The 17,171-nt window shown below is 41.9% G+C and overlaps 1 protein-coding gene across 2 annotated transcripts in view; it reads right to left on the reverse strand.

The window, feature by feature from the left end:
- GLP2R (glucagon like peptide 2 receptor) overlaps positions 1-17,171 on the reverse strand; it is a 47,262-nt gene that overhangs the window by 7,072 nt on the left and 23,019 nt on the right. For both annotated transcript variants that reach the window (XM_048490535.1, XM_048490536.1), the window contains 6 exons: positions 15,615-15,789; positions 10,141-10,300; positions 8,967-9,027; positions 6,758-6,827; positions 2,355-2,443; positions 471-609 (listed from right to left, as the gene is read on the reverse strand). In XM_048490535.1, the coding sequence (XP_048346492.1) occupies positions 471-609; positions 2,355-2,443; positions 6,758-6,827; positions 8,967-9,027; positions 10,141-10,300; positions 15,615-15,789 (694 nt within the window). The remainder of the gene's footprint in view (positions 1-470; positions 610-2,354; positions 2,444-6,757; positions 6,828-8,966; positions 9,028-10,140; positions 10,301-15,614; positions 15,790-17,171) is intronic.

The raw sequence follows: 17,171 nt of genomic DNA on the forward strand, positions 1-17,171 counted from the left end.
AGATTAGAAGTTCCCATCCCATAAAAAAGCCTCTGAGCACTTTAGTGCTTGCTCATTAGTGTTTATGAATTACCAGTGGACTCATTCACCATACTTTTTTATGACTTGAAGAGGAGGGCCAAGAGACATGGCACTAGATTTATTATAAATTTATATGCAGCCAGAATTAACTTGGCAACAAACTGGAAAAAGACAACCATTCCTAAGTCTGGTTAGAAAGATATGGCAAACAGTTGAGATTATCAAACTGACAAATGTATAGTTTGGTTAGGGAGAGATGCCAGGCAGATAATAAGTTTGCTCAGCACTGGGCACTGTTTACTTCATACTGGAATGAGAGGTTTCATTATTTTATCCAACTGTATAAACTACTAGCTTCCTCCCACATTTTTTCCATTTTATCATGTGTAGTTTGATCATTCAAAATAAAAATTGATAGTATTAAAGCAACTTTTATCCTGAAAACTTACATGGAAGGAAGTCACTGTCAGATGAATAAAGAGTTTTATATGTCTGGAACGCCCTTTGACTTGTTCATCAAGGATGAAGAAAAAGACAAGTTCATGAATCCCTAGTAATGGTATTAACACCAGAGTTGATCTTGCCAGCCTTAAAACAAAACAAAATGGTAAGCTACATACCCTTGAGGCAAAACTGATCAAAGGATGGATTCAACATAATATTTATTGCACTTTAATCATTTCTACCTTGCTCTAACTTACAGACAATTAAAAAAACAGTATAAACAATGTTAGAAATACTTTCATAGCATATTAAAATAACGTTAAAAATAATGAATAGAAAGTGTAGTTAAACAAGTATGTCTTTGCTGGCTTTAGAGTCGTACTTGGTGCCAGCTGAATATCTGGGAGAAGATATTCCAAAACTGAGTGGCCACTACAAAAAGGTCCCTGTCTATCCCCTTAGTTCAGATAATGAAGACATGGAGAATATGGTTTTCGATGATGACCACAGTAAACAACTGATTTATATGGAAAGGCCAGTTCTTCAAATATCCTAGTCTCAGACCAAAGAATTACTTGAAAGGTAAACAGAGCTTTAAAATGAGCACATAAGCAAATTGTAAGCCAACTGTAACTCCTTTACCACACATCTACAATACACATACTTGGACCTAGTTTTAAGAACTGCACCCCCCCCCCCCCACATTTATCTATACCTATTTGTTTTAACAGTAGTAGCATGTCCACTGGGTCTAAATGGAGGAAAAGGCAGGAACGGATGCAGTTTCTCCCAATCATACAGACCTTACATAGAAATAATCAAAATGATCACTTCTTTCTTCTTTCCCCTCTTCACATGCCCCCAAACCACATGACAGCAGAGGTAGGGTTGCCAGGCCCAATCTGGCAACCAATAGGAGGCCAGAGGGGTGGGCAGAGACATGGCTGGTGGCCACTTGCCAGCAGTGAGACATCACTTCCAGGAAAACCCAATTTCCTCTAGGAATTGATAAAAACTCTATTGTAAAACCATGTTATTTTTCAGTGATTTCTAGAGAGGAGTAATATCACTTCTGGCAAAAAAAACCTAGGCGTAATATCAGTCTTGTCAAGAATTGCTGCCAATGCCAATTGTTAAAGAGGGATTACATTGGTCAACAACATTTTTAAAGTGTTGTCTCCTGCCACTACTTGGCCATGGTGGGAAATGTCAACTGAAAACAGAGGATCCTCTGCCCTCTCTGGGAGAAGGGTAAACTCTAAACTGAAGGCAGTAGTCAAGTGCTAGCCCTGGAACTAAAGGGGAATGGCTTTTTGATAAATGAGCACAGTTCACTTCCTGGGTCAGCTAATACAATGAACTAAGTGGGTAAGTTTAGAACAGGATGTTGTTATACCTGAGAGCTCTCAGGTTGTAGCATCAGTTGTCCCAGGAAAGAAATAACTGGATTACAGTGTCTCTGAATATAATTATTTCCTCTCTCTATGGTTGATGGGGAGCAAAAGTGGGGCTCGGTCCAATTCACTATGTGCGCTGGGAGTATGTCTTCCTTTTCCCCTACCCCCAACAATCTCTTGTGGGTTATCAAAAAGCATAATCTTGAGAACTTTTTCAATGTTGGTAGAAATTAGTGATATTTTTATTGAAGTCGTGGACCCCAGACATTTCGAGAGAATTGGAATGCAACAAGAGATATCCTATTCTTAATCTCAAGGTTGAGACCCATTTTAATGTTATTTCTTGGTTTCTCATTTAATGTTAAACTCTTTTAAATGTGTCAGTTCTCCCTTGCAAAAATGATTGCAAATGGTTATAAAACTTTGTTTTCAGTTTAAGAGTTCTGCCAAAGGCTAAATGGATTAGTACAAATCTAGGAATACAATGCCTACCTGAATTTGTAATCACGGAAATTCATTTGCTGGGCTTTAAGCTTTGAAAGCAGCAACTTTAGAATTTTTAAGAAGATACAGAAGTTAACCTTCAAAGAGAAAAATATACCTTAGTTAGTTTCAATTAATGCATTGATTTTTTTGCTTGCTCATCCATCTGTCAAAAGACAGAGAACGGCTGTTAAGGTATGTAGGAATACGATAAATTCACAAAACAGAAACTAAGCCGCTGAATATATAAAGAAGTATTTTTATTCTATACATGTAGGCATCTTTTGCTGCAACTGCCTTATCTTATTCAGTATTTTTTCCAAGTAAACAAGCTCTGATCCAAGTCAGCCACAGCTGCTGGAAGAAAAAGAGGCACTACTTGAGACAAAGGACATCAAAGACGTGCAACAGAAAACAAAACAGGTAAATGCTGTTCACACATGAAGTCTCTCTAACAGTGCATCACATTTTGTTATCTTATGTTCAACTTTCACTTGCTAACTGTGGAATATAGGACTTTCACACTATACATTAAACACAAACATATACAACAAAAGCCAGGAAGTAGCTCTTCCTAAGCATGTGAGGTGGGCTGGGGGATGTAGAGCAGGGAAAACATAGGAGTGGAGGAGAGGGTGCTTCACCCATTCCTAACCTGCCACACCCTTCACTCCAAATTATGCTGCGCACACACACCTGTTGGTATTTAGCAAGTGCCAGTCTGTCACACAATCCAGTAATGAAGGAGTTAATGTTGTGCATGCTAATTAGTTAGTGAGATCAGAAGTCAGTGACCAGGTAATTGATCCCTATTGGTAAAGCCGACCTGGCATAAGCCTTTCCCAAACTTCATGTGTTTTTTTGCCTTTCTGAAACCTCATAGGGAAAAAATAGCAGCCATCGAGTCACCGGTGGCAGCCATTGTGGCAGAGGTGAGCAGCACGAGGCAAAAGGAATGGGGCAGCCAGCTCTGAGGGCGCAGTTGCAGGGAGCTGCAACGATTGGCCCGAGCTGCAAAGGCGGGAACAGAAGAGTGCTTATAAGCGCCACGCCCCAAGCCTCGGCCTTCTTGGCTAGCGACATGACCCACCCACCCTCTCTAATTACAATTGTTAATGGTTGACATGTTACAAAGAGTTTTATTGTTATACTTGTACTTTTGTCGCAGCCCGGCGGGTTGGCAATGGAATCGCAACATCTGTGGGGAGAAGCCGAGCTGGGCGGCTGGTCTTCTCCATGGTTGGTGCCCTTAAGGAGGGGCCTGGGGGTGGGGCGGGCTGGTAAGCAAGCCGGTAGGCTTAGCTGGTGCCTGCCACCCCAGCAAGAAGGGTTGACACCAAGGGTATCCACCCTGGTAGCTCCCGGCTTCCTGCCAATGCCCCAATAGGGATTGGGGACAGCATGGTCGGGTCAGCAATGGTGCTGACCTGCTGATGTTGCGATCCGTTTGTCTCCCAGCTTCTTGAGTGTTATGTTTGTTAATTAATAAATTGGGCTGCAGCCCAATCTGTTTCCAAATCCTTGTAGTGTTTATTTGCCGGGGAAGGGTCTACACCATCTGCACGCAAATATCTTGGAAGGGGAAATTTGTTGCCAAGAAGCAGATGATAAGAACGTCTCAAGTATCCCCTCAACTACTTTTCTGCTTCAGATTTCTTTACCAGAGCTGTTCTTCCACAGAGAAAAAAAATGGCTATCACACATTTGTAAAAGGACTCAGGCAAGACTCTGGAGAGGCTGTGTATACATTTCAGAAAGAAAGACAAGACATTTGCATGTAATGTAAAGGTCCACCATAGCAACTACAGTATAAACATTGAGAAACACCCTTCATGGTTCAGCAAAATGGTGGCTTGAAAAGCCACAGTCTTCAGATTAATTCATAGTAGGTGCAATCTGAGACACTAATGTGCTTAACAAAATTACTTCTTTAGTTATAACAATAATTTTGCACTCCAGGGCATTGTAACAAAACAAACAAACAAACATCCCATTCTGGTGATTTTCACACAGCAGACATAAAAGGTCCTGCAGACGTTTTTAAAAGATACATTTGGGCACTTTGTGTTCCCAGCGTGGAGAACACACAGTTGCCAGCCAAAAAAGATTTTTCCCCCTGCCTGCTGCATGGAGCTCTTGTCAGTTTTACAGTTGTGCTGCTGCAGAGATACTCCATGCCTCCCCCATTTGGTGGAGATTTTCCATGGAAGTTTTCTCTGCTCGCAGCTCAGTCATTCGTGTGTGATTTCCAAGTAAAAAGTAGATGAATAAAGTTTGTTTTGCCTAGTGATCCCATGCACATGTTGTTTTTCCTTTTAGGGGGATGCCTGTGAAGCTATGGCAACACAAACATGACCATATTGCAGCTTCTCTAATCATGTTGCCATAGCTTCACAGACATACCCCTCAAAGCAAGGGGAAAATAGGAAAAACTACACATGCACGGGAAGTGCAAGCAGAGGAAACCTCTGCGGGGAACCTTCAGAGAATCTCTGCTGCAGCACACAAAATGGCGGCTGTGAGCAACAAAAATGAAAGTAAGAGGTTTGGGTGAGAGAAATAAAGCATTTCCTGCCTACTTTTGCTCCCCCAGCAGGCAGGAAATGTCTTCAGCCCAAATTTGGGAAAAAAGATTGCTAGCTTTGTGAGTTTCAAAAAACCCAGGTCGAGAGAAACAGAACGTTTTGAAAATGTTTTGGGGAAAGGAACTCTGTGAACTTCTTCCCCAAAATGGTTTTTAAAACGTTCCAAAGATTTTTTATTTCTACTGAGTGGAATTCTCCCATTCTAATTTATCTTTTAGGCTTAGCTCCTGTGTCCTTTCGATTAAATCAGCTGCAGGCTGCTCCTGCTGCAGTGACTCATGGTGCTGAAAAACTATGGCAAACCTGCTTCATATCTGCAGTGTTTGCATGAAGCTTCTGCTATAAAGTACCAGTTGTAACCTGAGCAGGACCCTGAGAGGCAGCATAGAAAGATCGTTAATCAATCAGTTTATATCGCTAAGGCAAAATGCAGTAAGACAGTTTACTCTTCTTGGTTGAGAAAGTAATGTGTCTTTGTTTATGTATATTCATGGGTATTTTCACTTCTGGTAACCAAATTCCTGCAGCCCACGTTACTAAACTAATATGAGGTGCCCCCTCTTGTTCTTGCTCCTTTATATCAGGATCCCTTTATATTAAAGGGATCTGCTGTTTCCCCCTCTTGGGGAGGGCTTTAAATATGGGTCTCATTGGACGCCTTTTAATCGTATTAACCACTGTTTTTAAAGGGATTTAGTTGTTATATTTTAAAACTGATGGAGCCTGGGCACATTGTAGTTTACCTTATGTAGTTAATTTTGTTCACTTTGTTTGGTTTTATTGTGGTAGACTGTATGTTGTACACTGCCCAGAGCCCCTTGGGGATAGGGCGGTATAGAAAACTAAACAATAAAATAAAAATAAATAATAAATTATGGAAATTCTCTAGTTAATAAGGTTACACGTTGACCAAATTGGTACTTTAATAAATTACATGTTCCTGCCAGATATGACTTTTTAGGGAGAATAATATATTATAGATATGGGCTCTCCCCTCTAAATAGTTTTTGTTAAACTCTGAAAGGGAAACTGCCTGTTGCAAGGAACTGCATTCAACACTGAGAGTATAGATACAACTCTTTTGATGCAGTGAACATTCCTAATAAGCTATGGTATAGAATTAAAATGCTAAATTTGCTAAAGTATTGCACTCAGAGACAGTATTCAATTAAGTCAGTGTACTATTGCCAAAAGAGCTATGCTGGTGTAGGTATAAATGTGGCAGCTGTAACCATTTTGTGGATCACAATGTTAAACATTTTGATTCTTTAAATGGGCCCTTTAGGAAATCCCACCACTAGTACCAGGAATCAGCTTTGATCCAACAGAGGATTTCTGCAGCCAGAATGAGGGTAGACAATTTTTGTCAAACTTCCCCTCTTCTGAATGCCCCCAGGGATAGTATTTTGAGAAGTAGTTTGGGCTGTAGCAGGGGAAGGGAGGCAACAAAGTTGTGCCACAAAGATGGAAATCCTTTCTTCTGAAATTACCAGTGGACCACTGTCACATGCAGTGCAATTACCACAAGAGAACCAAATTCATAAAATCCCTATGTTAGCTGATGTATTTGCGTGGAAGTAGCATTGCCTTGAATGGAATTTATAGTATACAGTTTCCAAAAGCATACACACTTTCAAAAACCACTGTCTTCACATTCGTAGAACCTGCTATCTCTGCCCTGCCTTTTGCCTTCCTCCTACATTTTTCTACAGTTCCTTCATTAGCTCTTTATCTTGCACAATGCAGTACTACTTCGTGAACTAACAGTATAAAAAACCAGCATCACAACTCTGGAACTCATAAATCAAACAATGACAAAAACCTTACAGCAATGGAAAAAAATATTGGCCCTCGAATGATCCACCAGAATGACATGTTCCGATTCGTTGCCCAGCATCTAGAAAGAAAGATAAATCCAGAGATATTGTTTATGTTATATGCATATAAATAGTAACCCATAGTTTTAAAATAAAGGTTGGAATAGAACCTCTGAACTAATTTGCTTATCATACGCCTATGACTTGAAGGCAGGGTTGCTTGATGAATCCCATGTCACATGACACATCATTTTTGTCCCAGGCTGAGGAAAAGAGGCACCAGGCACTGCAGTGAGCAGTTGGAGGCCCAGTACCCCCTTATGGACATCATCTTTTCTTCCTAATCCATCCAGATATGTGGAGATATATAGGCAAAGGCAGCCAATGCAGCCAAATCCAGAGGGAGAAGAGGCAGCAGCTAATGTGTGCTGCTTATTGCAAAAGTGGTAAATGACGTAGATTCCTCCTGCCCTTCCCCTCCTCAGACCTGTCCAGCGGCAATGGCAATGTACTCCCACACTGCTGCTGGCCAGGGAAAACTGAGCCCCAGCAAGTAGGAGCTGACCCTTTTGCAGCCATTTAAAATATGGGAAGGATTCCAGTCATTAATGGTTTCAGAGAAAGAGCAGCATGGGGCACCATTGCTGTCCTGGGGAGGTGGGAGGATAGTCCATAGATGGGCTCCACGTGGGCTGGGCTGTGTTTTGGCAGGCCAGTGCAGGCATGTGAGGTCTGCGTGGGAGCAGGGCCAGGAAGTGATGGCCTTATATGGCCGTGTGAGGTGCTTCCAACTTCTCTCTTGCTCTAGCCTCGATGGTCTAGAAGCTTGCTGCCACAGAGGCCTGAAAGGAGAGCTGAGAGCTGGAATGGTGTGTGTTGAGTTCAGTAGCATTCTGCCGAGTGACAGAATTGTTCCCCTATGCTGTACCTCAGCTTCCAATGCCAATAATCAATAAAACCAGACTGTAGCCAATTCATACCACAAGAATGTTATGCAGCATGTTTATTCATGGGCCAGTAACCCGTGTGCCCCCCCCCCCCCCGCCCGCGCGCTCGCGCCCCGGCCAGCAAAGTTTATCTCCTGTTGGTCTTGATGTTTATGTGCAAGCTGAGGGAAGAAACATAGGATACCCTCATTGTTTAGAAATAGTTCTGAGCCTCTAAAAGAATCACTCGGGTAATCAATGGGCCTAACTCTTGTGGTTTAGAGACAGATAGTGTTCCTGACCCAAAAGTACCAGATCATTAACAATGAGGAAAAAAGGAGTCATGGAATTCCTAGGAGCTCATAAATAGAGGGCTTCCAAAACGTAGTTGATGATTTCCAAGCATTGCACATAGTTTTGGGAATGCACTGACCCCTTCCTAATGCACAACTCTGCTGCATGATTGTCTTTCCATTAATAAGCCAGAAGAATTCTTCTTCCTTTGTGGGCCAAACTGCCAGAACAACAGTGAGAAAAACTGATGTATACATGCCTTTCATCCCCCAGTGTTTCTAGAAAGTAATAATGCTTCATTGGAAACTCTTGGCTTTCTGCTAGTAGTAATAATCAGTTTACTCATCAAAATTCAATTTTTCAAAATGAATCCTGAACAATAATCCATTTCTAAGCAAGAAATCCCAAAGCACACATTTTCCTAAATTCCAGAGAATTGCCTGCAACAATCTGTAATGCAGTTTCTTATTTTGGGCTGCTGGTGGAGCTTTAAGCAACTGATATATGGGAGTAAATAATGATGACCCACTTGTGTTCAACTGGGCAAGTCTGCCATAAACGTAGGCATAGGAGTTGTTTCATGTGACCAGTAAGTTCTTGCATAAGGCCTGTGTATTCACTGTGTTCATCCCACTCTTTCTTAATGGACAGTTTGGGAAGGTTTGGGAAAGTTTCCATCAGGCTCTCGAAGCTCTCTTATCCAAGCTTCAACAATGCTAAGCAACAGCACTGGATGTTCCAAGGCTGAATTTGTCAAGCTTCTACAACTGAGCAGTGGGATAATCTGGACAGGGGAGATAGCAAAATTGACTTGACTGTATGGTCAGACTGCTTTTGCAGCAAATTTACAGATGGTCACCACAGAAGAAATGATTCTCTATAGTCAGCTTGAGACATCAATGAAAAGACAGCAAACCATTGTTTTTTATTGACATAAAACAGCTAGAAAGAGAATCCACAAAACCAATTTAGGAGGATAGTGTTGAGGCAATAACTTACCCTTCATGCTCCAATTGGTATTTTATTATTCCCCAGGAGGCTACAAACACAACTGGAACACCTAGAAGTAGAAGAAAAGAAGAACAGTGATGAAAATCGTGATATACTTAATAGGGCCTGGTGTATTTGGAATTATATAGTCCTACCCTAAATAAAGATAAATTAATACTGGGGTAGGAGGGAAGTGAGCATTATATAGGCTGATCTTATAGTGTCAGTTATTAGCTCGGTGACCCTGCAGAAGAAAGCAACGGCAAACCACCTCTGCTTCTCACTTGCCTTGAAAGCCCCTGACTGGGTTTGCCATAAGTCAGTGTCAACTTACAGTTACATACATAAATACTGGGGTAACGAACGTAAGGGGATGGGAGGAAATGCAGCATGGTATAGCCAGTGGTGGGATTCAGATAATTTAACAACCGGTTCCAGTGGTGGGATTGAAATAATTTAACAACTGGTTGTTTACAAGCACCATTTTAACAACCGGTTCTGCCAAAGTGGTGCGAACCTGCTGAATCCCACCACTGGGTAGAGCCCAATCTCGTCAGATCTCATAAGCTAAGCAGGGTCTGTATTTGGAAGGGATACAACCAATAGTCCCTCTAAGCATCCTCTGGTGCTGTGCAGAAGTTCCCCAATGCTGTGCAGAATTGAGCCATTTGGGAGAGCTCCCCCCGCCAGGCAGCCCCTTATTTACATGGCACTGAGAAGGTAGCTGTGTACCTACATGGCTTACAGGGAACATTTGATATAACTAATTTTTCCAAATGTACTGCCATCTGAAAGAGAGACCACCAAGGAAAACTCTGCAGACGACGGCAATGGTAAACACTCCTGCTTCTAACTTGCCTTGAAAGCCATAAATCCGCTGTGACTTGACAACGCTTTACAAACACACAATGTAAGGGAATGGGATGAAAGGAGACTGGAAAACATTCCTGATTTTTGTCATATGGTTGACAGCAGGCTTGGAAAAAAAATATATTATCCTTTCAAGCAGTTGAAACTTTTCATGGCACTGAGGTAGATAATATCACCTGGTAAATAATGTCATATTTAGCCACTATTGAAGGAACAAGGCTGTTTCTCCAGGTCAAATATGGACCCTAACTGCCTAGGCCAGAACGACAAAGTGAACTGTAAGTCATGTTCTAGAATAAAAATACATATTTACCCCATCCAATGAACATACATCTCTGCAGAAGGTGTTTCTCAGACAGCATAGTTGTTACTAATAACCTATGGAGGTAAATTCCTTCTACTAGAAGCCAGAAAAAATTTGCCCCAATGAAGTAATGCATGAAAAGTTGGATCACCCTGCAAACAGTTAATTTCTGTAGAAACAAGAGAACAAGAAGAAACATTAATGGCTGTATAGCTGTATTTTAATATGACTTGATACTTAGTGAGATGTACAAATACATGGAAATTTAAATCCCCATTTTCATAGCTGTATTTTAATCTTTTCCCCTTCAAAATAGCTTTAGATGCTAAAGATCTCAGGAAAGATTTGGAACTGTAGAGTGTCTTCAAGGGCCCACATTCTCATTCCCTACACTAGCAGTATATGATAAAATGCTGCCTTATGCTGTCAGACCTTGGGTCTATCAATAGGGTTTTGACAGGCCTGGAGAAAAATGTCCAGTCCTGTTATCAGAGGTTTATTGTGTGGAAATGGACAATTGAATTTTCAGGCAACATCATCTGATAAATAACATTCCTATAAGCCTCTATTAAAGAAGAGGACATTCTTCCGCCAGATAGTAGGCAACCCTAAATCTACTCTTAGAAGGTCTCCAGAGTATCAGGCAGAGCTCTTTTGGATTGCCTGCTACTAGACTTGTGGGTTTCTTTTTTATTAATTACAGTAATCATGAAAATGAGGTATTTTGTACTTAATGTAATTAATTTGAAAACAAAATAACCTATTAACACCCCCTCCATGTTTTCTTTTGTTGTTGTTGTTGTTCTATTTCAGTCTCTATCTTTTACAAAGCTACCACCATTTTCCTAATAAAAGGCATAAAGAGAATACAGTATTATCTTTATGACTGGCTACAATCTGGGTTACTATACACTTATGAAATATTCCAATCATGAAAGAAATGGAGTGGGCCTTTGCCTTTTTCTGTCCTTCCAATGCCTTTCCTGCTGGGACAAAATTCCCCTGGCAATCTGCACTCCCTTGCTTGCCTGCTGCTAGCTTCCATTTTAGACCAATGGGAAATAATAACAAAATAGAATTATGAAAGAAAAGAAATAAAGAACAACAGTGAAAAAAACGATAATTAATCAAAATCAGCTGGAACAGCCCAATAACAAAATAATCCCTTTTGGAATTACTAATAAAAATGAAAGAAACAAAACAAACTCTCCAATGCAAACTACACCTAATCCTTTCGACTAGAGATGGCATTTGGAAATGAAGGGCAGTCCACATATCTTTGTACCAATTACTATAGAGAGGGAATACAGCCAGTGAGGGGGCCAGATCACATTCCTCTGCATCCTGTGTGATCTGCTGCTGTCTCTTTGATCTCAGATCATTATTCCTATGGAATTCCTTCCTCCCAACTACCTCTTGTTTTGTTCTATCTCCAGCTGACCTTCAAGGGAGCAATATGCAGTCTCTCACTCTTTCTCCAACTGTGAGTTTGATAGATAGCGAGAATGCTTTTCTTTCATCATATGGACTTCCTAAAGTAATAAGCCTTGGGTAGACTCTGTTTCCTCTCCTCTTGAACACTGCCAGTTCATGCTGACAATGCCAGGGCTTGACTCTAGGACATTCTGCATCGTTGAAGTAGAACCCTTCATAGCATTCAAGCCAAGAGAACTGCTGCATGCACCTTACGGATAGTCAGAGTATAGCAGGATCAGCTGACGTGAGAAGTCAATGGGATTCCATCTGGCTTTATATATAATAACTCTGCTTTGCTCATGAGTCCCTTCCTCCCTGCCTCTAGCCTTGACAATATGTGCAAATACAAAAGCATTAGTGAGTTGCACTTCCTGTATTTATATCATATCATTGACATCCAAAGTCACTCCCAGTTCCATGAAACTCATAAAATTATAAGAAAAGACTTAGTCCTTTCTTGTGAAAAGGTGTATCTTTCATACCCAAACACAGTATCCAAATTGTTTAGCTTTAGTTCTGCTGAGAACAGTATTGCACAGAAAGATAGATGGACTAAGAAAAAGTAAGGTGTCCATGATAAGGGATGTGAAACAACGGGCCTTTCCCCACTTTTCCCTCGGCTGCCGTCGCTGTGTGTAATTCCCAGCGCGCGGCATCCCTGGCACGCGCCCAAGTGTCCCCACGACCCCGTGCTCTGCGCAGGGTCATCAAAAGATGCCCTTTGCAAGAGCGCCAGGGATGCCTCGCGCTGAGGGGGTGCGACAGAGGCAGCGTCGGGGCGGCTGCGCTGTCGCTGCCCCTCTTGTGGGGAGTGCTGGGGGACCCCGCGCTACTCTCCTCAAGTAGCGCGGGGCTTAAGGTAAGTGGGGAAAGGCCCACTAATACCATAATATGCCCAAAACAGGTAAAGGCATAAAATTACCAAATGCTGCTCGACTGACTAATCAAATCCTCTCTCCCCAAGTTAGACAATAAGTATGTGTGTGCTGCTTGCGCTCAAAAAAATACTTCTTGGTTAAGACTTCATCCTTCCAAGTATTTTACCAGTCTCAATAAACAGATAAATAAATAAAATAATATTTGATCAATATACATACAGCATGAGCAAAAGGGCCCCTATTTCGGAAACAGGTTATGTTCTGTCTGTGTAACCCCTATGATCAGAATGGGTTGACCCAGAAAGGGGTGGAGACTCTAAGCCGCAGAAAGCTGCAAAAACTGGTGAAGTTGGAGGAAGCAAGGCTACCAGGCTGGGACCTTGATTTAATCCGTTATAAGCTCTTAACACCTTGTTTAAGGTAATTGCAAAGTTGTTGGGAACTAGTGGGAAGGGAGTTGGTTATTTTTGCTATAATTGTAAATGTTAGAATTTATTGTTTCAGGGCTTGCTATGTATGTAATTGATGGGAGTTCGTTTGGGGACCTTCATCATCTTGGATCCCATTCACCAAGCCTCTGAAGTCTTCATAAGCCAACCACCAGCAGGAAGAATTGGACTTTGCATTTATCAGTAGTTTGTCAAGATAAGGACTTGAAATGCAACCTAGAAGGACTGTAAATTGTTAATGTTAAATGTAAATGTTAAAAGTTTTATTTGTTAAGTAAACCACTTTGTTTTAAAATTTAGTTCTTTACAACTCCTTCCAAGTTCTGCCCCACAGAACCCACAGTTAGAGGTTACATCTGCATTTCTGAACTCTGCTTCCAGAGGTTCAGGTGACAGTTTGCTATCAGTCCTCATGTCTGACTAGGGCCAGGAGTACAATCTTCATGATTACTGCAGACCATTCAAGGTCAAAAGATACCTGGTTTCCTCTCAGGACCCTTGTTAAGCAGCATAGTGTCCAACCAAAAGCTCATGGAGCTACCATCTAGATAGGCTCTAAAATTTGCAAAATGAATACCAATAGATGTTTACAATAGGTGATGGGTAAGACATATGGAAAAATTACAATGTGTCCAGTAGTTATGAAACCTTTTCCGGGCTGTGTGGCCGTGGTCTGGTGGATCTTGTTCCTAACATTTTGCCTGCATCTGTAGCTGGCATCTTCAGAGGTGTATCACAGAGGGAAGTCTGTTACACACTGTGTGTAACAGACTCAGTGTCAAGCACATAGGTAAGGGGAGTTCTCGGGTTCACCCCCCCCCCCATTCATGTCCGAAGCTCCGCCCCTCTGTTTGTGGGTTTTTAAAACATTTTAGTGTTTTTTGGTTTTGGCCTGCAGGGGGCGCATTGTTTAAGCTAGCAGCACCAAACTTTCAGGGATTGTTTGGGGGACTCTCCTGATGATACTACCCGGGTTTGGTGAGGTTTGGTTCATGGGGTTCAAAGTTATGGACTCCCAAAGGGGGTGCCCCACCCTCCATTGTTTCCAATGGGAGCTAATAGAAGATGGGGGCTACACCTTTGAGGGTCCATAACTTTGGACACCCTGAACCAAACTTCACCAAACCTGGCAGGTATCATCAGGAGAGTCTCCTAAAGATACCCTGAAAGTTTGGTGCTTCTAGCTTAACAATTTCCCCAGATTCTCCTTTTAAATCCACCCCCTTTGGCATGGATTTAAAGGGAGAATCTGAGGTTTTCAGTTTAGAAGAAGAAGAAGAGTTTGGATTTATATCCCCCCTTTCTCTCCTGTAGGAGACTCAAAGGAGCTTACAATCTCCTTGCCCTTCCTCCCTCACAACAAACACCCTATGAGGTGGGTGGGGCTGAGAGAGCTCTGAAAAGCTGTGACTAGCCCAAGGTCACCCAGCTGGCATGTGTGGAAGTGCACAGGCTAATCTGAATTCCCCAGATAAGCCTCCACAGCTCAAGTGGCAGAGCAGGGAATCAAACCCGGTTCCTCCAGATTAGAATGCACCTGATCTTAACCACTACGCCACATTGAAAGTGATGCTGTTTCAGGGTGGGGGATAATCCACCCCAAAACAGCATCACTTTCAATGTTGTTTAACTAGGGACCCCAGATTCTCCCTTTAAGGTGGATTTAAAAGGAGAATGTGGGCTCTCTAGTTTAAACACCATTGAAAGTGATGCTGTTTGGGGGTGGATTCCAGCATCACAGCGGCTGCCCGGGGGTGTGTGTGCAAAACTCAGATTTTGCACCAGGCTCCATTTTCCCTCTATGCCTCTGCCCAGAGGGGAGGGCAGAAGGAACTGCCAGCTGCCCGCTGGGAGCCCAGCTGGTGGGGGGCAGGGAAGGGAAGGGCGGGGGAGTCTGCCATCCCCGGCCTCGGAGAGCTGCTTTTATAAGCACTGGGATGGGGTGGGGCTTGGGGAGGTGTGGCCATGCCCTAGGGAGCCCCACCCCCGAACCCCCCACAAAAAATCTATATCTACCTCCCTGCTCAGTGTGTAACAGACTTCCCTCTGTGATACACCTCTGAAGATGCCAGCCACAGATGCAGGCAAAATGTTAGGAACAAGATCCACCAGACCACAGCCACACAACCCGGAAAATCCACCACAACCAGTTGAATCCGGCCGTGAAAGCCTTCAACAATACATTACTCTTTAACAGGACTTAACCCTTTTTTACTCTAAGCTTGTGTTTTCTGATAGATAAAAGTCAGACTATCACATTCTAATGAACTGAAGTTCACACCATAAGAAAAGGAATAAGACACGAGTGTCTATTTAATGGCTCTGTGTTGCTATAATTTTGCTGTTGCTAAAACTGGATTCTAAGTTTTGCACCATTTGTTTACTATTTTATGTATCATCTTGAATTATCTTGTTCTTTATTTGCATATCCTTTACAAATAAATCCCTTCAGTACATACACCAGCTATTTTTGCATTTGCTTATGAATATCTTTTCAAACATTACGGAAGATGGTAAGTTTGGACAGCTAAGAAAAACACACAATGTTGAAGGAATTCAATAATCTGGGATTTTACAGCAAATTTCCTATTTTCAAAATTTCATTGTGAGCCCATGCAAATGCCAGGCACCTGTTTTTCCATTAAACATTAGTCCTGGATGTTAGAGCAGGTTGCAATACCTCTGCACTCAAGGAGGAAAGCCATCCATGTTCATCACTCGGCTTTTCAGAGGCAATATAAACAAACATATAAGTATTGTGTGTTATACTGTCGCTTATGAGAACCACTGCGGCTCGCAAGATGAATGAAGCAAACAGATTCATATGGATGAAGTTCCTTGTGCAATGCAGTTTCCTGTGGAGGAAGAGAAGTATATGTCATCTATTAACAACTAACTGGAATCATATTGAGCAACAAGTTGCTGCTTGCCACTAACAGAAATGAGGACTAACATTCTTCATGGCAGTAGCAGCTTATCCACTGGAGGTGCTGGAAAATGCCATGCCCCTGTAGTCCTGACACTGTTTCAAGCACACCCACTTCACTAAGTGAAAGAAAGGACAGGAGATCACAATAAAAGTTGTAAGCCATATGGTACAGGATTTCTCCTATTCCTGCCCATTATAACTAGTTTTCAAAACATTTGTCTGTCTGGCTTCTCTCCTAAGCAGATAAACACAAGCATAGCAGAAGGTGGCTGGAAGTGCTTCCATGGACCGGCAAGGCCAGTTCCTAAATTACAATAAGCCATCACCACATTTTTCAGCATCTTTCTGGAGGAGAATAGTATGTGGAGATACTATAAGGTACTACACTGCAGACTGGCCATAGAAACTCCATTGATGTCATCTCTGCATAGTACAACTTTATACAAGTAAGTCGAAGTATCATGGGCCCCTTTCGCACATGCACAATAATGCACTTTCAATCCACTTTTACACTGGTTTGCAAGTGGATTTTGCTCTTCTGCACAGTAAAAACCAGCTGCAAAGTGGACTGAAGATGGATTGAAAGTGCATTATTCTGCATGTGCGGAAGGGGCCCCAGTATCTTTTTGTGCTAATTCATGCAGGTGGAAGCATGCATTGCCACTACCAAACATGTGTTAGGCCAAAAAGAGAGACATCTATACATTCATTCTAACATTTCATAATACATATGCTCAAGCAGAAATGTGCTAACATATTAAATGTAACTTGAGAACCAGTAATTTGTTTTCTTCTGTGTGTGATAGTGGAATTCAGTGACTGGAACTCCAGTGACTGGAATTCAGTGACTGGAACATAGATTCCCCAAAATGAAGCATTGGGAATCTGGACTGGGGTCATGGTACTAAGTACTTGCCCTACAAGTGTCTTCATACCCTCCCAAATACTCTTATGAGGGACATATTTATTGTTCCCATTTGAATGAATATTCTTGATTTCACAGCACACTTGAGAATATTTGTTGTCAAGCCACAAGCATTCCATTCACAGTATCTGACCAACAGATAGCCAGTCATCTCAGTGCTACCAACTGTCAAGATTCACAATTTTAGCAATGCAGGTTACAGAGTTCATAGCAATGACACAACTAACTCAGAAGTTTCAACTGAACCCATTTCTCAATTAATTTGAAAAGAAAGAAGCTTCCACCACTGTCCCACAAAAGCCGAATACTGATTGGCTTTTGGATTGTAATGCCTCCCTGGTGAAAATTCTAGGTCTTGTAGACAGGAAAAATATATTTCTAAA

The sequence above is a fragment of the Sphaerodactylus townsendi genome, linkage group LG03 (genome assembly GCF_021028975.2).
Source record: "Sphaerodactylus townsendi isolate TG3544 linkage group LG03, MPM_Stown_v2.3, whole genome shotgun sequence".
NCBI classification, from domain to species: domain Eukaryota; kingdom Metazoa; phylum Chordata; class Lepidosauria; order Squamata; family Sphaerodactylidae; genus Sphaerodactylus; species Sphaerodactylus townsendi.